The 22,813-nt window shown below is 34.3% G+C and overlaps 1 protein-coding gene and 1 long non-coding RNA gene across 3 annotated transcripts in view; one reads left to right on the forward strand and one right to left on the reverse strand.

Annotated features, from left to right (window-relative positions):
• RNF19A (ring finger protein 19A, RBR E3 ubiquitin protein ligase) overlaps positions 1 to 22,813 on the reverse strand; it is a 52,618-nt gene that overhangs the window by 9,545 nt on the left and 20,260 nt on the right. The window contains exons 2-6 of one of the 2 annotated variants that reach the window (XM_077846776.1): positions 18,596 to 18,765; positions 17,421 to 18,188; positions 6,934 to 7,142; positions 2,306 to 2,450; positions 1,187 to 1,349 (exon numbers count right to left, since the gene is read on the reverse strand). In XM_077846776.1, the coding sequence (XP_077702902.1) occupies positions 1,187 to 1,349; positions 2,306 to 2,450; positions 6,934 to 7,142; positions 17,421 to 18,094 (1,191 nt within the window). In that variant the 5' untranslated portion in view covers positions 18,095 to 18,188; positions 18,596 to 18,765. The remainder of the gene's footprint in view (positions 1 to 1,186; positions 1,350 to 2,305; positions 2,451 to 6,933; positions 7,143 to 17,420; positions 18,189 to 18,595; positions 18,766 to 22,813) is intronic. The other variant, XM_077846775.1, reaches the window with a different exon arrangement.
• Positions 8,458 to 18,143, forward strand: LOC144283098 (uncharacterized). Its single transcript, XR_013351431.1, has 3 exons — positions 8,458 to 8,547; positions 11,618 to 11,671; positions 17,382 to 18,143. It is a non-coding gene; the product is annotated as an uncharacterized LOC144283098 (long non-coding RNA).

Below are 22,813 nucleotides of genomic sequence, written 5' to 3' on the forward strand. Positions count from 1 at the left end.
TCTATTTGTTATTGTAAATAAAGACTAAGCTTTTAGCTACTTTATCAACCTAACAAGTTTTCCTGGGCTGACTTATATCCCTAAATAGCACAGAGAGCATTGTTTCAATGGGAAACTAATTCAACAACTTTCAGCCCTTTCAGTATACGTTTGAAAAAAGGAGGACTTAAAACTGCACCTAAGACATGAACAATGAGATCTCTCCTCTATGAATTATTTGTAGATGTGTGCAGTATAACAGTCTCTCCTTCCCTTCTACTTCTATTTCCAAGTATCTGAATAGTCTTGCTTTTAGCAAAGCCTTGTTTTGGGTAACTACATGAAGGATTATTATAATCAGCTACTATGTTTGGGACCTTAAATAAGTTTAGGGAGTTTGTTTTGTTTTTTAAAAGATTTTATTTATTTATTCACGGGGGGGGGGGGGGGGCAGAGACACAGACAGAGGGAGAAGCAGGCTCCTTGCAGGGAGCTTGATGTGGGACTCAATCCCAGGACCCCAGGATCACGACCTGAGCTGAAGGCAAATGCTCAACCACTGAGCCATCCAGGATCCCCTCAGATAATTTCTAAAGTTACTTCTCAATTCTGAGATTCCATTAACATAGACAGCAGAATTCTTAGCCACTTCATAAATGGTCCTTTAACCTTTCAAAAAAGATTGCTTAGCTAATGAAGTAGAATTCATCACTCATAGGCCAGTGGCAATTATTGGTATCTGGACTTTCACAAGACTGTTATAATCTACAGAACAGCATATTAATAGCAGTAATCTAAGAAAATAAAACCTTTGAACTAAAGTTCAAAATAATTCAGTAACTGGCTAATTATTCTTTGCCTTGAGGGCATATGTAACTTAGCTATTAACATTTTATAGACCTAACTTTACAAGGATATACCCATGAGAAAAATAGCAGGTGTGTCCTTCAATACTTAAAGTTAGAAAGGAAATGTACTAAAGTTTTCAGATTCAGGTAATTTTAAAGCAAGTCTACTTTTTATGGATACATACAAGTTTGCCAAACACTGACAATTTATTACCTTATGAAAAAATAGTTTTATACTGAAGATATTTCAGTATAAAAATGATCATAAAAATGATCTTTCAAAACAAAAAACAAAAATCATCAATATCAATCTTAAACCTGAAGATTTTAAACTAATAAAGAATTAATAAGCATTTTACCTTACGGCCCACATATACAGGAATGCCAATAATCATTGCAGGGATAGCAATGCCAGCTATTAAAGCAATTCCTACGGGAGCACCAACAAGTGTTCCCAGCTGCCACAGTATCTTCTTCTTTCTGCTCCAGGGTTTCTTCCCCCAAAAAGTACATCCTGATGGACTAATTGAAAAAATTATAACTGTAACTGCTCTAAAACATAACCGATGACTATATTACATTAAAGCAATGATTCTAAAGAAGAATTCTCATACTCAGGAGTGAGGTTTTATTTTTTCCTTTCCTTGAATTCTGAATTCATTAAAGCCCTCCACAACACCCCCCCCCCCCAATATCAATGTAAGAACTACCACCAGTTATTTTATTTTTTAAAGATTTTTTATTTATTTATGACAGACAGACAGAGAAGCAGAGACACAAGCAGAGGGAGAAGCAGGCTCTATGCACGGAGCCTGATGTGGGACTTGATCCCAGGTCTCCAGGATCAGGCCCTGGGCTGAAGGCGCAGTGCTAAACCGCTGAGACACCCAGGCTGTCCGCCATCAGTTATTTTAAAAAGAAAGTGATAACTAGTATTCAAGTTAAATATTTATCCTGAGTCCTCTATTATCCTAAAAATGTTAGGTTAGCTTTTGAAGAATAAATTAATGCAAAACATGCTTATTTTTAGGCACACAATTCTCTTTGTGGACTAAATGAGGGAATTTATATATAAGACAATCAAATGGAAATATTTATGACCTAGTATAAGCTACATAGGAGTATAAAATACTAGCTTCTAAGTTTAACAAAACAAACAAAAAAAGAAGAAATCTATGTTTGCTATTTTTGACTAATTAATCCCAAGTGACTAACACAATAATTTGGTTCCTTTTAAATTTATGTAACTAGAATAAAACACATTCTTCTCAGTATCTTATAAGCATGTTTAAAAATCTTTAATATTCTTTCCAATTATCTAAAATAAATATATAAAAGATTTAGATATAAAGAGCTCTTTCTCCCTTCCCCCCAAGTACTAACTAGGCCCAACCCTGCTTAGCTTCCAGTATCAGACAAGACAGGGCACATTCAGGGTGGTATGACCACAGACTAAATAGCTCCTTTTATATACTTACCTTAGATAATGTAAATCTGAGATTTCTTTCATACATAACCAACAAAACTCACAACCACAGACAGCACATGTCATGTGATTACAGCTCCCATCGTTCATCTTTATTATATAAGCCGCACATCGTGGACATGGCTTTATATCATCAGCTATTAGGAAAATAAAGAGATGTTTATTACATAAAACTGGTCTAAAAATAACAATGTCTAGTAGATAATCAATTGTAGCAATGCCAAAAAATCTTTACATAGTTTGTTAACTGATAACTTTAAGCCAACTATTTTTAGCATATATTTTTCCAAAAGAAATGCTACAAAGAACATCTATATAACTTTTTTTAAAAAAAGTATTTTTCTTCTTTTCTCAGAAAAAGGAACATGTTTTACATTAAATTTTCAAATTGTAAACATTTTCAAAAATAGTGGAACAATGAGAACAAACAGTAACAAAATAATAAAAAGAGACAGGAGAACCAAGGACAGCCCCTAGGCGAACTCCAAACTACGTGAAGTTTCTTTGTTCCTATCCCATTGCTATCTTCTCTGAGTGGCACTTTGTATTCTACAACTTTTCAAATCATCTCTACTTTATTAAAATCTAGATATTCTTTATACTGCAGAATAGTTATCTTTGTCTTTTAAAAAATAATTAATTCAAATGCTGTTGCTGTACTCTTTTTGTATATAATAATATGGTTACAATGCACACAGGTGCCACGTTAAAATCAAATGGCACGTTTCAAAATCACTGACATAGAATAAGAGTTATCTCAAATTCTACAACTATTTTGAACCTTGCCATCTATTTAATAGCAAACAGTAAATTATTTTACTATTATTGGTAGCCAGTTATATTTTCCAATTAGCTGCTGAATTCAAGTATTTGTTCCATTTTCTTACATGATAAGCATTAAACTATATTTTCCTTTCTAAAAGTTTTACAGTCAAATTTCACCTGTGCTTTATCCGTGAATTCGGGTTTCTTTAGAGCTTCTTTTAGGGCCAAAGCTGTTTTTTAACTTAAGAACTGGTCAAAGCTCACAATTAGTATTTTAACAATTTCAAACAATTTTGAGCAAACTGATAACTCTACGCAGCCAGACCAAGACAAATGATAAATACTAGAATATAAAAATTAAAAATATTTATAAGTCATGATTTAAATGACCCAAAGAACATAAAATCTGCATTAAAATTTTTAAAAAATATTTTATTTATTTATTCATGAGAGAGAGAGAGGCAGAGACACAGAGGGAGAAGCAGGCTCCATGCAAGGAGCCTGATGTGGGTGGGACTCGATCCCAGGACTCCAGGATCATGCCCTGGACGGAAGGCAGGCACTAAACCGCTGAGCCACCCAGGGATCCCCTGCATTACAAATTTTTTAACATTTTTAACGCAGCATAAATTAAAGCATGAATTTAAAAAAGCTGGCTTTCACAGCAGATACAATGTCTAGTACTTCAAATTTAAGAAATGCTAATACTATCTGCTTAAGTGGCATATTAATCAATAAACTTCCTCATTCCAGAGTATACCTCAAGTAGTAAATATCTGAATTAGAGGTGGGAGTAAAGAGACCCCACTTTGGCTCTGATACATGCAATCTTCAGAATAAAATGAAAGATAACATCCCCATTCATTCTATGGTTCTAAACCACAAAACAGCCTTTTAATATGCTAAGATTACATATAAAGAACTAACACCGGGATCCCTGGGTGGCGCAGTGGTTTGGCGCCTGCCTTTGGCCCAGGGCGTGATCCTGGAGACCCGGGATCGAATCCCACGTCAGGCTCCCTGCATGGAGCCTGCTTCTCCCTCTGCCTGTGTCTCTGCCTCTCTCTCTTTGTGTGACTATCATGAATAAATAAATAAAATCTTTAAAAAAAAAAAATAAAGAACACCATAAGCAATGTATTTTTGATGTCTCTTTATAGATCCGTACCTGCATGTTTCCACTGTGTACTTATTTATCTATAAAAGGCTGTTTTGTCTGCCTCTTAAAACAAATTAGAAATTATATATTTCTCTCAAGATATTCTCAAATACAAAAATCCAAAATAGGAGCTGTTTTACTGATTACATGGTCAATTGATGCCCCCTTCTCTGAGCATCAATCCACAGCAACCTCATATTAAGAAAAAGCTTCCCATTTCTATTTAGGGTGTGCTTGACAAAGGTTTTGTTTTGTTTTGTTTTGTTTTTAAATCATTATATTTTTACTTACTGTTAAAGTATGGGCTATTGTCATGTTGGGGGGGGGGAACCCAACAAATTACAAAACATACAGTTCTCAAAATCTGTTTAAAAACTTTCCCACTCCAACCATATTACCTGTAAGGACTTATAACAAAATGTTAACAGTGGTTTGGTTATCTTTTGGGCTGTTAGAAGTAGGAGTCAGAGATGAAGATGGAAAGCCAATTACACATATTTTTAATAAAGGGGAAAATATAGTAACAAAAATAAAAAACATGTAGTTTATTTAAAATGTTAACTCCAAGTGCATAAACTTCCTAGCTATAAGAAAATGTCTCATGTAGATATAATACTGTCACAGTTTAAAGATAATTATATCATAATACAAATTATTTAATGTACCAGATGATTAAGCATATTTCTTTATCTTCAGCTGATTGACCAGAAAGAAAGAGCCAATTAATTATTATCATGCCAAGCAATTATTACAAGTGCAGCCAATTTTTCACTGTATCGTGATAGCAGGAGACAAAAAATACCAAGATATCTGGAACAAGGGGAATAAACAAAATCATTTTAGATGGTAGTTCCCTTTTGTTTTTTTTTTTCCCCACAAGTCAATGAGTAGCCAAGTTCAAGTTTTTTAGAGATTACATCAAAAAATACTCTAATACAAGCATTTGTTCTGAGAGCTTTGATTTTTAGAGCATTGGAGGTAAAAATGCATGTACTTTAAGTTTTCAGAATTAAAAGATTTTTGAACATGGAAAAATTCCAAATGAAGTTTTTAAAATAATCACCTTGGAAGGCTATATTTATTCCAACAATTCTACTATTTGGCTCAAATCATTTGAGAAGTTCTTCTTTCAGAACTGCTTTCAAAGCTACTTATTATAAAAAAAAAAAAAAAATCACTCTCGATCATATAGTGACATCTTACTTTGGATCCACCCTAAACCAGTGATTCAACTTGGTATGATATTCTACCTGTTAGACTTAGCTCCAAAAGAACTTTTGGTCATTTCCAGAAATCAAATTGACATTAAGATAATCTAAGCAGCTGTATTGGGATCTAAAGGTTATGACCAATAAAGCATTCCAAGTTAGCAGTGCTGAAATAAACATAACATCTCCCACAGTGAATATTGTGAGAAAGATCAACATTCATTTGATGACTACATTATGATGCTTATTTTAAAATTAATAAATGCAAATCTCTAGCAGGTGACTTTTTTCTAGTTTCTTTACCTCAAATAGTCAGAACACCTACTATGTGTCAAGAAAAGTTTCAATCTTACAGAAACATATTAGTATCTTCATTTAACAGATAAGACAACTCGCTCACACAGAATTAGTGGAAAAGCTAGGATTCAAATCCAGACAGACTGATTCCAGAGTCCAGGCTCCTACTCATTACGTATGTCTGGTAATAAATATCCATGCCCACACAGAGAAGAGGGATATCATTTCCAAGTGGACCACTCCATGGCTACAGTTGACTCTACAGGGTTTAGGTATATCAGGTCTCCTCTGAATTGCTTCTGGACCCATACTTACAAATTATTATTAATACTTTTCAGTTCCACCTCAACTCTTCAGAAAAAGCAACAGAAACAAGTCAATGAGCAAATAAGCAAGAAAATCTGTGTACATTGTATAAAGTATTAAATGTTGAAGTTTATTTAATTTTAAATTTGATTCTATTGAATAAGACCTTAATAGCATAAAGTACATGACTATTTCAATATACTGTGTAGGAATGTAAATTATTTTCTTGACAAATTTCTGTATTTTTCAAGTTTTTCCATTTTATAATCAGTGAGAAAAGCATTTTTCTAAAAATGACTGAAATCCCAATAAACAATGAAATTCTATAAATAGGAAACATTTTTCAATTTTTATTCAAAGAATATTAAGAGATTCAGAACTTTTTAATTTTTGACATTTAGGAGATGCATATATTGTTCACATATAGATCCTCAGGTAATTTAAAAATTCCTAGCCAAAGACACAAAATTCTTAGTGTCCCTCTAAGATATGATTGTAAATCCTTGATCCTGGAATTAGATGAGACATCTGTAAATAAAAGATGATTTTATTAAAAATCTTTGCTACGCTTTGCATAACATACCTTTATGAACAATAGTTCAGACTATCCTCAGCTATCAATTATATAAATCACCATGGCACTTCCCTTTTCTTTTCTTTTTTTTTTTTAAACAATAAAATCTTTCCAACCTCAATACCATTTTCTCTTCCATAGTAAATGACGAGTACTTTTGGGACAGAAATAATAATAACACATTAAGCACTTCTGAAAGCTAAAGGGAGAAAAGGTAGTAACAGGAAGTGAATACTGCATTTTTTTATTAAGATAACTATAGTGCTCTGTATATGTCAAATATTTTATTAGAAAAAGTTAGACATAAATACCTGCTGCTCCAGATTCCTGACTATAACTAATGGATGAAGAACGTATAGTTCTCAGACGTAAACTCTGGGCTCTCTCTTGTCGAGCAGCATCACAGGTCTGATTGGGGTGCCAAATCTGTTTACAATGGTAGCAAAACTCTGTTCCACAGCCTTCTCGCCCACAAGTTAATTTTGGACAGCTAGCACATCCAAATGCTATCACAGCATATCTTCGAAGAATAAGAAAAATGATTTAAAATGGTACATAAAAGATATTAAGTAAAACAATTATCCAACTTAAATGCATTCCTGAAAAAGTTTTCTATTTATGCATGAGCAAATGGTCATAAACCCTAATACTATCTCATCAATATAAAAATGGGGAAAAAATGAGTAATTCACAAATGAAGACACATAAATGGCTAAACAAGGTTCAATGTTCAACTTTTAACTTTCAATTTTTAACTAAGATGCCGAACTGTATAGATAACCTAATCCCAATTTTATATACTAAATTAGTATTATGTGCAGCCAGAAAAAACTAGAAAGGATTTACACCAAAAATCTTAATAGTACTTTTGCTGGTACTAGAGTTCTAATTCTCTTCTTTATATATTTATACATTTCTGATTTTTATAATTACCTATTACTTTTAAAATCACAAAGATTAAAACATTACCTACTTAAAAATATCACTGTGAATCAACTACCCCTATTAGTTAACGGCAAAAAATTCATAACTTTTGTGATAAATTAATAAAATTTTGTGATAAATAAAACTTATAATTAATAAAGGTCTAGGGGACTATGATCCTTTTTTAAAAAAAATATTTTATTTATTTATTCATGCGGGGGGGGGGGGGTGGTAGAGGCATAGGAAGAGGGAGAAGCAGGCTCCATGCAGGAAACCCGACGTGGGGCTCCCCACGTTATCCCCAGGATAATGCCCTGGGCTGAAGGCAGCACTAAACCACTGAGCCACCCAGGCTGCCCTGATCTTCTTTAAAAGAGACACAAATAAGTCTTATCTATGTACAAGAAGCTTTTATAAGTATCAAACATTTCCTTTTGCCTGGAAATTTAGGTGAGCTTTCAGGGTTCCTCTTGTTATTGGCAATAAAATTTAAATAGTAACTGTAAACTGATATTTTTATTAAATTTTAAGATAATCTGTAAAATTATAAAATTTTAAGTCAGGAAGTTCCTCCACTTTTAGCCCTGTTGCTCCCTTAGTATCTTTTAAACTTAAATTTTACATCTTTAATTCCATTTTATTTTTCATAGACCAATTCTCCAATTACCACCGCTATCACAAATATGTTCAAGCATGATTAAATTAAAGGCAAATTATATATCAACAAAGGGTTATTTAGGAACGTTTACTTTCCCTGAGGGCTTATTTACTACAGTTATCAATAAAAAAAAAAAAGTCCTCAAAAACTCTACATTTCCATTTTCTATCAAATTATAATCCTAAACAGTCTTTAAAATAGTAATTTCACTGAAAAGGAAATGATACTATCTTCTAAAACTCTTTTCTATCCTAGCTTTTCTTGAAGGAAGGAAGGAGGGAAGAAGAGGGGAAATCTGTTTGTGTGCAGGGGACAATGATGCTAAGATCAACTATTTTTTAAGGTCAGTCACAATTTATTAAGGCAGAAGAAAAGTTTAGGCAACCTGGTCAAAATTCCACTTCTACCACTTATTCTCTGTATAGTTTCATGTAAATTGCATAATCTCCCTACAAGTAAGTCTTCCCAAAACATAAAACAGGCATTCAACAAAGTTTGGCTTAGTGTTCAGCCAAAATCAGCTTCAGCTTTAGCCTTAATCTTTAGAATGCCAAACAAGCAATTCATCATTTCAATAACAGTGCTAGTACCTCTGTACCTGTACCTGTCATATGACCATATGACATAAAGTTACTATCCTTTCTATATCAACATAAATAACATATGAAGGGTGCCTGAGTGGAGCAGTCAAGTGTCCGATTGTCAGTTTTGGCTCAGGTCATTTCAGGGACATGAGATAGAGCCCTGCATTGGGTTTGCTGGGCTCTGGGCTCACTGTGGAGTCTGTTTGACACACTCTCTCTCTCTCTGAAATAAATCTTAAAAAAATAAATAAACATTGGTAGGCATTCTAGATACAGAATAAATATCTTACTGCTTTATATGGTGAAACTTTACTGGAAAACTGAAGTATAAATGTGCACTGTGTTGGAAGAATAAAATGCAGCAATTATTAGTGAGAACTGTGAAAGCCAAATTTAGATACAAACTTTCAAAACATTCAACAGGGACATAGATTTACACTTACTATGAACATTGAGAGAGCTATAACTAAATTTAAGAATAATACAGATTTTCTGAATACATATTTAATAAAAATATACAAGGTAGAAATAACCTTAAAAATTACATTATGTCATGATTCTAACCTTTATAGAAGGTTGTTTAGTATATTACCATATCACTAAACAAAACTTAAAAAAGGACTTAATTTTTTCCTTTTAAAAAATTTTTAAAGTCAGCCAATTAGCATATAATGTATTATTAATTTCAGAGGTAGAGCTCAGTGCTTCATCAGTCTTATACAATACCAGTGCTCATTACATCACGTGCCCTCCTTAAGGCCATCACCCAGTTACCCCCATCCACCGCCCTTCCAGCGACCCTCGGGTTGTTTCCTATGATTAAAAGTCTCTTATGGTTTGTCTCCCTCTCTGATTTCATCTTAGAATTGACTTAATTTTTAATTAATGATTTTAAGCTGTGAGTCTTTTAAGAAAAAGTCCTATTAGGAAATTCTTCACATTTTGACAAGAATGAAAAGCAAAATGTCAACTTTGCCATTTTAAAATCTCATGACAAAAGAATTTCCACAACCTGGTACAATATCCATGAAAAGATGAAAGGGTATGGAGAAAAACCTGAGGTCTCAAAACATATTTTATTCTCAATAATCAAACTTCAAAAGAGCTTCACTTATTGCTTTAAGATAAAAATTCCTTACAGTTTTGAGTCTAGGGACTTAAGCTTGTAGAGAATAACTTATAAATAGGGAATACTTACTTGGAATTTTAAAAATATGCAGTATAATTATTTGGAGTAAACTAAAAAGCTGACATATAGACTAGCATTCCTGCATGACAACACCAAGTATTTAACATTTGATTTTTTTTTAAATTATTTTTAAAATACTTCTTAGAATAATATTTTACAATTACTTTTGTATCCTATAAGTTCCTCACAACTTAATTAGTGATATTTGACTTTGGCCTCAGAGGAATATTAATTTAACATCTGGTCATTTAGCATTTGTTGAAAATAAATGTAGGTTTGATGCATCACAGAAATTAGGATATAACAACAAAAAGAGTTGTGATATTTAAATAAAACTGTGTGTGTATGTTGTGGAGAGAGAAAAAGGCAGGGGAAAGAGGGTTTGTCTATCAGTTTTTCCTTATGCTAACAGTTATTGAGTGCTATGTAAATGTTTATGTTCATAAACATTCAATCCTAATAACTTTGCTAGGCATATTCTATTCTATAATATAACTAACTTGCATTCATGTATTTTGAAAACAGAATGTTAGGCCTTTTGAAGATGATTTTCATTGTGTGTGGGCCAAACATTTTCCATTGGAAAACAGCTGTCAAATAGAAAGCAAATGGTAAAACTAAATTAAATATAAAATGCTCCCTCTAAAGAAAAATTTCAGGAGTCTCTCTGTGCTGGTGCATTAAGTGTTATATGGGAAAAGAACACTCAGCAGGTCAGAGATAACTGAGTAATACTAGCTAACCTAACATTTTTGGCTTGAACAGTAACAAAATCTTGGTTTAAGAGATGGCTCCACGTCCTTTTAAGATCCATTATTTAACTCAAGTCTTACTTTCCATCTCTATTTTTCCATTTCTATCTACTTAAAACTGTTTAAACCTACCTATTTAGTGGAGTGGAGGGACAGGAAGAAAGTGGTTAAGATTTATAAGACATAAGGACTGAAATAGGCAGTCCTTCCAGAAATATTTTCTGTTCACTGGATTGCCAAAAGGATGTCTATACTAAGAAAGTACTCAATGGTCAAGTTACAAGAATGCTAAGCAAAACTAAAGTACTTTTTCATTTTTTTTTAATTATAGGATTTTCTAAAAGAATTTTTAACATACCAATGATCATTTTATAGTATGCATTATTTTCAGAATTCATTTCACCATGACGTCTATTTCCTGGGAGAGTTTCATAGTAGTAAAGTTCTACAAATTACACTACTGGTAACAGAGGAAGGAGAGATACCAGCTAGGGTCTACAGCAAATTCCTTATGAAGGAACAAGTAAAAAGGTCAAACTATATCTAACATGAAATCCAATCCTAAGAAAGACATACCACTCCCCAATAAAAATTTTAATTAAAAAATGAGAAAAAAGAATGAAGAAAGATTACCCAGGAGTCAAAGGTACTTTTTTCCCCCCAAAAAGTAAAGCTTTAACACAACTTTTAGAGAACAAAGAAAATATAATCACAAATACCCAAACTATTTGATCCAGTTACGGAGGAAAGTCAAATTTTGTATCAAAATCAATAGGCTTATGTTTCTACTTGCTAGAAGTTACTATTATTTGATGGAAAAGGATTCACTCGCTTAAAATGTTTGGGAGGTCTAGATATGTGAGGCTCACCTCCTGTTCCCTCTTTCAGGAGCTGCTTCCTACAGAGGATGCCTTCTTCAGTGCTTTCCACTACATGCTACAGGTGAGGCCTACAGTTATCGAGAATTGCCTAGACTATTTGGAGAAGTCAGTCTCATTTAGGGACAGTGTCAGCAAGCCATTCTGCCTGCATATCTAAAGCCACATTCTTTAGTAAACTAATCAGTAAGAGAAAGCGGACATGTCTCTTGTCATATCAACCTGGTTCTGAATGAGGGTTTTAGGGAATGTTATTTTTATTGATTCCCTTAAAACCACCAAAAATTTTAGTATCAATTAACAATGCCTGGTGTAACAGCAGTATATACTAAATTACACAGCATTAAAATATATCTAGATCAATTTTATGGTTAGGAAGAATAAACTACAAAGAACAAACTCTCAGCTCAAGCTATCTTCAAACCCTAAACTCAAACTCTCAGAATACTTTTAGGAATATCTAACAAATACAATTTATCACTAGTTACGAATTGCAAATTCCCTGAAACACAGTTTACTCTTTTTTAAAAAATACTTATTTTTAAAGATTTTATTTATTCATGAGAGACAGAGAGAGAGAGAAGAGAGAGAGAGAGACAGAGACACAGACAGAGGGAGAAGCAGGCTCCACACAGGGGAGCCTGATGTGGGACTTGATCCCGGGACTCCAGGATCAGGCCCTGGGCTGAAGGCGGCGCTAAACCGCTGAGCCACCTGGGCTGCCCCACAGTTTACTCTTTATGGCTCCCTATACACAAAACCTGCTGTTTTCTAAGTCACATGTATTTGTTTCCTCTGGAGAAAACCAAAGGTTGGATCTGTTTTCTATATAAAATTTCTAAAAGGTCAGCCTACACAAAACATTTCCAGCATGTCAATAGATGGTCAAGTTATGGCTAAAACCCTTCTTTGTAGGATGGAAATAAGAGTTATACAGAGATTAACTATATTTTTAAAATATATATTATTTAGTTTGTAAGCCTATGGACCCATTTTTTAAAAAATCCATTATGAATAGTGTCCTCCACCTTAATAAATTATTAGAGTCACTTAAATGTCAGCCAGTTTGACACTATACAAACCTGATTACACTGCTTTAAAAAGATCACATTACTTTAAAATGGCGTACTGAGAAAAAAAAGTAAAATAAAATGGCTTGACAGTTTCTAAGATATATGACTTATGTTAGTGGCATACAATCAGATTGATTCATTCAACAACTCTATTGAACATGAGGTTAACCAGCAGTTACAAAGAAAAATCAAATACTTTTTTCTTTTTTGCCCTTGAGAGGCTCACAGACATTATTCTTGTATAATAAATGTTTTTATATATTCAAAGCTCCCCAGCAAAGTCAGAAACACTCACATGAGATAACAAGGATAATGTGTGCTGGTAGAATGGTGGCCTGGCCAATTGAAACAAGTGATGATAAAAACTAAATGCCCACTTTTTTGCTATCTGCCTACAATGTATAAAGTGGGCTTCCTGGGTAGAAGGTAATCAGGTATTTTTACTCAAGACAGGTTCTATACTTTCCTTCCTATGTGTCTCTCACTCCAACACTTCTCCCTAGCCACAGCCAGATTCTTCTCTGAACCTGTGTAAACTGCATGTTTTAGAAGCAGTCTAGTTAACTTCACCCTGGTTAAATCATAGCACACAGGTTGGGCTCCTTCTCAAGAGGACTTTTCCAACATACTGCCTTTTTTTTTTTTTTTTTCAACATACTGCCTTTTAAAAAAGCTTAATTTGTCGTGGCCCTCAAGAGAGTGGAAAGAATATTAAGTCAGAAATCCTTTTCTTTCTACTCTAAGCTAAGAGCAACATTTCTCAAAGTGTATTAAACTACATGTTTAAGTAAAATTAGTGTCAGACAGAGAAAATGGTCATATTGATAAGTATCAAATACAAAAGAAAAAATTCATTTCACATACAGCATTTCTAGAAAAAAGCCTTCCAAGTGTGTTGTACAACAAAACGGCTTAAATACTACATACATGCCAATGATTCTAACTGGCTAAGTATTTCTATTACCCACTGCCAAACAATCAGATATTTACCAATATTACTTATGTCAGATTTAAATAATAAATGAATTCTAAATGAAAAATGTCTTTCTATGGATCCAAAGATTTTAATAAGTTCCAAGAGGGCAGAGAGTTTTGTCTTCTGTTCCTCATTAAATTTCCAGTACCTGGCATACAGGTGCATTAAATATTTGATTGAAACTTAAGAAATGGACACAAGGAATGATAAATGAGAGTTGTAAAAAATTTGCTGTGTGCTAGGAATTATGCTAGTAATAAAATTACTAGATCTATCCCAATCCTTATAACAATGATAGGACAGAGTTTCAAAATCAGGTCTGTATATGCTCATGCTAAGTAAAATTTAAACCTTTAATGAAGGCATATGTAGTATTCCATATTTTCAAAGTACACATATACACATATAAATTTTATATTACTGGGTTGCCTGGTGGCTCAATTGGTTAAGCGACTGCCTTTGGCTCAGGTCATGATCCCAGGGTCCTGGAATTTAGCCCCATGTCAAGCTCTCTGCTCAGCGGGGATCCTGCTTCTCCCTCTCCCTCTGCCTGCCGCTCCCCAGGCTTGTGCTAGAGCTCTCTCGCTCTGTCAAATAAATAAAGAAAATCTTAAAAAAAAAAAAAAAATTACGTTACTGGATGACGGTTTCTACATAATCCAACCATAAAGCCTACAATGTAATCAAGTATATAAAAGATGCTCTTAATCTAGAGAGACAATATAAATCAAATACGTAAATAAAAGTATGTTAACATGTTTTGTCCTTTGTGGGTAAGACTACTGACAACCGCAAACCAAACCAACAGTTAATTTATAGTCAAATTAATCAAGGCTAATTCTTTGTTAAACAATCAAGTGGTTATTTTCAATAATAACAGGATCTGTAGGTGTTTCTATTATAACATTTTATACTTGAGTTAACCTTTAAGTTATAGTCTCCAAAATATTTAGAGTATTAAGCCATTTCACTTTTTTCTTTTTAAAGATTTTATTTTTTGAGAGAGAGAGAGCGAGCGAGCACGCGCGCCAGGGGAGGAGCAGAGGGAGAGGGACAAGCAGACTCCATACAAGTACAGAGCCCAGTGCAGGGCTCAATCCCATGATCCTCAGATTATGACCTTAGCAGAAATCAAGTCAGATGCTTAACCCATCAAGCCACCCAGGTGCCCTAAACCATTTTACTTTTTAACAATAAAGTCTCAATAAGAAGAAAATAGGCAAAAATAACCCAAAGTATGACTTTCTGAAACATTTTTAAATTTTACTGAAAAATGTCACATATACAAAAAAGATTTATGAACAAATACCCCTGTATCTACCACACAAACTAAGAAAAGTATCAGTAAGGTGATCATATAATTAACAACCTAAACTGGAACACGTGAGAAGGGTAAAGCTATTAAAAATTACAGCAGCACCATAAGCATAAACTGAAACTATCTCCAGCAAGTCAGAACCTATGGTTTTACCTCATTTATCAGTGGCTTTAGAAGCCCCTTGATTGCTCCTTCAAGTTCACATCCTCCTTTCAATAAGTAACCATGAAACTAAATATATTCATCCATCTTACTATTAATGAATATTTTTTCCTTGTTTGCTATTATGAACTTTTTAAAAAAAAAAACATTTATTTATTTTAGAGAGAGAGACTGCATGAGCGGGAAGGGCAGCATGAGAGGGAGAGACAATCTCAAGCACACTTCCCATTAAGAGCAGAGAAGAGCCAGGGCTTGATCTCAGGACACTGAGATCACTACATGAGCTGAAACCAAGAGTTGGATGTGCCACTTAGGTGCCCCTATTATGAATATTCTTAAACATGTCTCCTAACTAGATGTCTCCTGGCACACAAGAGTTTGTTTCTTCAAGGTATTTCACAAGGAGTGGATCTTCTAAGTTACAGGGCAGTGTGTATTCAATTTTAAGAATATGGCAGTAGGTGAGCTAATCTTACACATCTATTTTCGTTTAGTTTTTTCCATTTATAAAACTTTCCTTTATAATCTGTTTTGTTTTGGTGTGTTATGCGTAAGGAAAACCTAATTTTTTTCCCTTCCAATAACTACTGTTCACAATTCTGTACATTGAAAAATCAATCCTTTCCCAGTTGGCTTATTAGATTTCCCCTAAAATCAAGTTCTTATACAAACAAGAGTCCGTGTCAGCTACTGTGTTCTATTAGGCTGATACAGTTGATACCCATTAGGACCACATGAGCAATCAACACAGTTCAAGAAAATATTTAGTGACCAGAATATTTGTGCCCAGGATTTATTTTCTCATTATTTATTTTCAGGGCCATAGGTTACGACACTTAAGCCTTTTAATTCATTCCATCATTTTCAAACTTTTTTTCAAAACTATTAAATGCTTGAAGGAACTTGTGAAGCACTTTTTATCCTGGGGTTCCATAAAGATAAAAAACCACACTCTTTCTCCAGACAAAACACAATATATAGGCATATTCCTCACTATCTGAATTCCCACTAAAGGAATATTTGCTATAATGATTTGCAAGAAGTGTTAATATAAAATTTCCTGTGTGTACGCTTGCACCAGTGAAAATGTACAAGGGTCCATGGGACAAAGAGTGATACAACTGTACCCAAGCTGTTCTTACAGAATACTGTCTCCTATTCAAGTTATTTAAAGGTATTGCTCATTATCCCCATTTTCTTCTCATCATCTTGAGAGTTTTTTATTATTTATGTTCTAGTACAAGCTCCATGCATTGAGAACACAGTTCAAACGTGATAATGAATAGTATTTCTGAGTCCTTCACACAACTAATGAATTCATAAAAATGTTAAATAATCAGTTAATATTTTTAAATGCTTTATTTACACTGAAATCTTTGGTGGATAGGTAAGTGCTAGTTATACCTGGGAAAACTGGGATTTGCAAGGGCTGGAAACATATTGTTAATTTTCTCACATAAAATTAAAGAACATAAACCAGATACAATCTGAAAATTTGCTACTCAACAAGCTTTTAATAATAGATTTGATTCAGACAATGAATCCTGAAACTTCATCTGAGAAATTAACGTCATATTCCATCCTTGTTTCTGATTATATCCAGTTAATCTTGGAAGTTGTGGGTTTTCCCCAAGTCTTATTTATACATAGCCTCTAATAGTATGCTAAATAACATTCAGCTTTTCTTATTCTTGAAAAGCATAGGACTGTTTATTCCTAGTTATGACAACCCTACACAGCAAATGCTCTACAAACAAAAGATGCTGTTAACATAATAATCAAATACATAAGCAAAATTATTTTAAATCTGGAGACTTAGCAATACTTAGGTCATACCAACATGTACACATGATACTGTGTGGTACACATTAAGGGGTCTTTTGAAAAGGTCATCTGAGTTTATACAACCAAAACCCTTCAAAACCAAAATCAAACAAACCCCTAATCATTTCATCTGCTACACCAAAATAACAATTTTCCAAATGAATAGGGAAAATCAGTTTTGCCCACAACTAGATCCTGTTCTCTACCATCTTACTTTTTCTTGCGAAAATGTCCTTAAGTGAGTATGTGATGAGACACAATATAGAAATGAATAAGATAATATTCTTGCCATTAGTATCTAACACTGTGCCTGGCATGTAGTATGCACTCAATGTATGTTTGTCTACCGAATGAATGATGACTGAATCACCTGACACGTTAAGATTTTTCTTCTAATAGCTAGTTCTTTTTCTATCCACAGAAAAAATATTAACTCAAGAAAAACCAAACAAAATCTTACCCACAGTCTGGAGCTGGACACCACCTACAATCAGGATCTGCAACAAGCCACCGTCTAAGCATAAATTCTTCATATTTTTCCATCAAGACATCATCACTTAATATCAAGCGAATATCATGGGGATTAAACCGTTCAGTACATTCTGGGCAACTGATATTAACTCTACTTTCAGAAATTTCTATCCTTAGATATTGTCGTAAGCAATCCACACAAGATCTATGATGACAAGTCATTATCTCAGGAAATCTGTCTTTAGAATGCCGCAAAAGGCACAAAGGGCACTCTATAAAGTCTCCAATTTGTTTGCTGATAGAAGTTAATCCATTGTCAGAAGAGGTATTTGTAGAGAAAATGGAGTTCTTATCAGTACACATTTCAGAATGTATACTTTCAATGCTTGCAATTCCATCCACCCCGCCATTTAGCTCCCTGGATTTACGTTTGTTATCCTTTTTCCTCCGAAACAGAGAGCCTATTGAAATTCTTCTTTTTTTGGGTGCCTTTTTCACTGAAGGCAAGCTTACAGATGAAGCAGAAGACTGAAGATCACGATCTGAACCCATTTGCCGATGTAAACTCATGTCTAAAATGCTCATTAGAATGGAGTCAGGATCCGTGTTTATACACAGCCCTTCATTATATTTAGAGATAAAACCTATTTCTTGCTCTTGCATTCAGATTAAGCCATGATGTAAGAGAATCCTACTTGGTTCTTTCAGAGAATTCTTGAAAAAGCTTGACTCACAGAAGACTATTATCATAGATGGTCTGAAAAACAAAACACAACACCAAGATCATTTTATTGTATTCTTAGTCTGCATGTTTTTAAAATAAACTTAAACCTTACTATGCAACTTCAAACCAGTATGTTCTTTAATTAGGTGGTTTTTTTTTAATAAGACCAATTTACTTAGTCTATATGAGAATGTAAGAGTATATATACAGTGAGCACTAAAACAAGGATATTCCTTAATCTTAATTTAAAAAAACTCTAGATTTGAGCTGACCTTATTAAAATCTCATAAAAAATTTTGATCATTTTCACTGAGATCTCAATGATTCCCTGCTGCTTTTAAGAGTTCTTTTTAACTGACAATAAAATATACATGCAAATATGAAGGATTATTAAGTATAGCTTATACAATCGTAAGAGCAAAGTGTGTGTGAGCTCTTACTTTGACAGATGTGATGACTTGTCAAGTTACAGGAATTCATACAACATAATGATATATCACAAGGCTGGATACAAAGACCAGTGGAGCAGGATACAGTCCAGAAAAAAGTCCCACATATATGCAGATACTTGAGTTAGGTCAAAGGTGATATTACTGAGCATGAAGAATGGCTTTTTCAAAAACAAAACAAACAACATAATATTATTTAACTGGTTACCATCTGAGAAAAGGAACTTAACCTAAAGCTCACCTCATGCATAAAAATCAATTCCAACTGGTTCACAGATTTATGTATGAAAAATAAAATCATGAAGCTTCCAGAAGTCAAAAGAAGAGAATATTTCTGTGAAAGATTTCTTAAATATACAAAAGTACTAACCATAAAAGAAAAGACTGACAAATTGGAGTATAATAAACTCACCAGACAGTATTAAGGGAGTGGAACAATACATTTGCCACATATTACTAACTAATAAAGGACCAAGTACCCAGAATACGGAAAGAACACTAACAAATCAGTAAGACAAAACAATCAAAAAGAAAAATGGGCAAAGGATTTAACAGGCACTTAACAAAGGATATGAAAAAGTGCTCAATAATATTTGTCATCAGAGGGGTAGCCCTCTCAAAGCCTTGTTGAGACACACACCCAGCAGGATGCCTAAAATTCAGACCGATATTTCTAGATATTAACAAAGATATGGATTGCTGGTCAGAGCATAAAATGACACGACTACTTTGGAAAACTGTTTAACAGTATTTACCAAATTTGAACACATAGATACTCCATCACCCAATTACACTACTAGAAGTAACTGCTAAGAGAAATGAATGCATACATGCACCAAAAGAGATACATAACAATATTAATAGCAGCATTAGGCCTAACAAACCAAAATACTAGATGCAACCCACACTCTTCCAACAATAGAATTGTATAAATTCACATTCTAGTATACTAGAAATCAATGAAAATAAACAAAATACTGCTTCACACAAAACAAGAATGAATCTCACACAGAAGACGGCACACTGTATGTATAACTCTATTTAAATAAAGTTAAAACCAGGCAGAACTAATCTATGATGATAGAAGTAAGAAGTATAGCTACCTTTTGTGGGGATGCACAAAGGGCACTTGGACATATGTAGTAGTTACAAAGGTATGTTCATTTTGTGATAAATCGCTGACCTACAAACTCATGTTTAATACACTTCACTGAATGATTGTTATATCACACACACACACACACAAAAAGCTTCTTGAGCTGGTATCTACACATATCCTTGAGAAAGTCATATTGATTTCCCAAACAAAATCTAGAAAAACATTTCACTCAGGTAAACATCAGTTTATATTTTCCCATTATTTGCAACAGTCTGTTAAGTCTGAGGAAAATATAGGGTGTAACAGTAGGTTTTACTAAAATTTTCTGCATATTTTCTTCCATGTTTTTATTTTATCTTGCAACTTAAAATAGCTTCTTTACTCCACAGTGCAATATATTTATCATAGACGGGAACTACAGAGGGAATCTATTTTGGGGAACTTATCATAAGAATTTGTCGGGACACCTGGGTGGCTCAGCAGTTGAGCGTCTGCCTTCAGCTCAGGCCGTGATCCAGAGTCTCAGTATCGAGTCCCACATCGGGCTCCTGCATGGAGCCTGCTTCTCCTCCCTCTGCCTATGTCTCTGCCTCTTTCTGTGTCTCTCATAAATAAATAAATAAAATCTTTAAAAAAAAAAAAGAATTTGTCACTTAAAGTAGTAAACCAATGGTACTTTAACAGTATCACCTGGGAAATTTTTCAAACTACACACTTTAAGATCGCCATATATTTTTTTTTCCTCCAAAGGAGAACCCTGTGAGAGTGAAGTACGTTAAAAAAAAAAAAAAAAAAAAAGGATTAAAGAGAGAGAGAGAGATCATGCACACATGCCCAGAGGTGGGGGTGAGGGGCAGAAGGAAAGGGAGAAAGAATCTCAAGCAGACTCCCAGCTGAGCACAGCGCCTGACATGGGGCTTGATTCCCATGACCTGAGCCAAAATCAAGAGTCAGATGCTCCACCAACTGAGCCACCCAGGCTCCTCTAGAAGTACTCTTTTTTTTTTTTTTTTTTTAATTTTTATTTATTTATGATAGTCACAGAGAGAGAGAGAGAGAGAGGCAGAGACATAAGCAGGCTCCATGCACCGGGAGCCCGACATGGGATTTGATCCCGGGTCTCCAGGATCGTGCCCTGGGCCAAAGGCAGGCGCTAAACCACTGCGCCACCCAGGGATCCCTAGAAGTACTCTTAATACTTAAAGTAGGATAACATGGGCAAACTGTGACATCCTATTTAGGAAATACTCCTAAAACATTGTGCATATATACAAATATGCCTCAAAGTAAAGATAAATCTGAAAACTAAAACTTTAATATTTCTATACTGTAAAAAATAACACACTGGGGCACCTGGGTGGATCAGTGGTTGAGTGTCTGCCTTTGGTTCAGGACATGATCTCAGGGGATCAAGTCCTGCATCGGGATCCCTGCAAGAAGCCTGCTTCTCTCTCTGCCTCTCTCTCTCTGTTTCTCATGAATAAATAAAATCTTAAAAAAAAAAAAAAAAAAACCCACCAAACCTATAACACAGAAAGACAATGATAAATTATAAAAACATGTATAACAATGAACAGATTTCCCTACTATACAAACAGCTTTCACACATAAGATACAAGGACAATGTTTGGAGAAAAGAATTACAAAAATGAGAAAGATAGGATACAGTTTTTAACAGGGATACAGTTTTTAACAACAATCACAACTAAAGAAATGAAAATTCAAACATTATACACCCTCTTTGTGCACATTAGATTGCAAAGATTGTGAAGGGTTGGTGAGAGTGTACCGAAATATACATCTTATATACTGTTGGGAGTATAAATCAGCATTATTTGGGGAAACCAATTTGGCATTATCTATTAAATATAAAATGGAAATTTTTTTAATGATTTTATTTATTCATTCATGAGAAACACTGAGAGGCAGACACATAGGCTAAGAGAAAAGCAGGCTCCATGAGGGGAGCCTGATGTAGGACTCAATCCCAGGACCCCAGGATCACGACCTAAGCCCAAGGCAGACAGTCAACCACTGAGCCACCCAGGTACCCCAAAATGGAAATATTCTTTAGCCAGCAATTCTACGTGTAAAACTTATCCTTCAGAAAATATAAGGACACAGGTGTGCAAAGACAATGTGCAAGGAAATTCACTACAGCTTAGTTGATGGAAACAAACAAGACCAAAAAACCCACACACAACCTGAAAAATAACTAAGTGTCTAACAGGGGACTGGTAAAAATAATTAAACCAACCACAATGTATGTGTAATGATATGGAAAGCACTCTCTACATAATGCTGAGAAAATAACTGCAAAATAGTGTGTATGAAGGCATTTATGGAAAAAAACATATCTACTCAGGATTACATATACATATGCAATTTCAGGAAAAATGTTAAATCATTGACAATGGCTACCTTGAGGAATACAATCTAGTATTGACTTTCTGCCTTCTGCAGAGTTTAAAACTGTATCATAAGCATCTACTAGAGTTAAAAAAACAAAAACTAATTGAACCCCACAATTAACAAGAAACATATTTTGCCCTAAAGCTAACCAATCAAAATAAGGATGGGTTCCAGAGTTTGTGTGCTTTATATTTAGGTCAGTCATTTAGTGGCAGACTCTGATTAAGAACCACTAATACTAAGGAGACTTAAAACACTCTCACTTAAAAAAACTACATGGGCTTTGCCTCTGAAACAAGGCTCCTTGTTTTTCATTACTCTAGGTACAAAAAATAAAAGTTCCAACAAAAACAACTCAGCTTATTAGTCATTGTCAACCTAAAAGGATTACGGTGAGGTATCTCATAACCTATGGCATAGGTTTGATGAAAGACTTAAAAATCCACATAATTTAATGACTATCCTTCTGCAGAAATAATCCATGGAACTATCTATAAGGCATGTAACTGAAGAGTATTAGGAATGTCTCAATCAGGGATCCCTGGGTGGCGCAGTGGTTTAGCGCCTGCCTTTGGCCCAGGGCGCGATCCTGGAGACCCGGGATCGAATCCCACGTCAGGCTCCCGGTGCATGGAGCCTGCTTCTCCCTCTGCCTGTGTCTCTGCCTCTCTCTCTCTCTCTCTCTGTGACTATCATAA

Source organism: Canis aureus, chromosome 14 (assembly GCF_053574225.1).
Source record: "Canis aureus isolate CA01 chromosome 14, VMU_Caureus_v.1.0, whole genome shotgun sequence".
Lineage (NCBI taxonomy): Eukaryota > Metazoa > Chordata > Mammalia > Carnivora > Canidae > Canis > Canis aureus.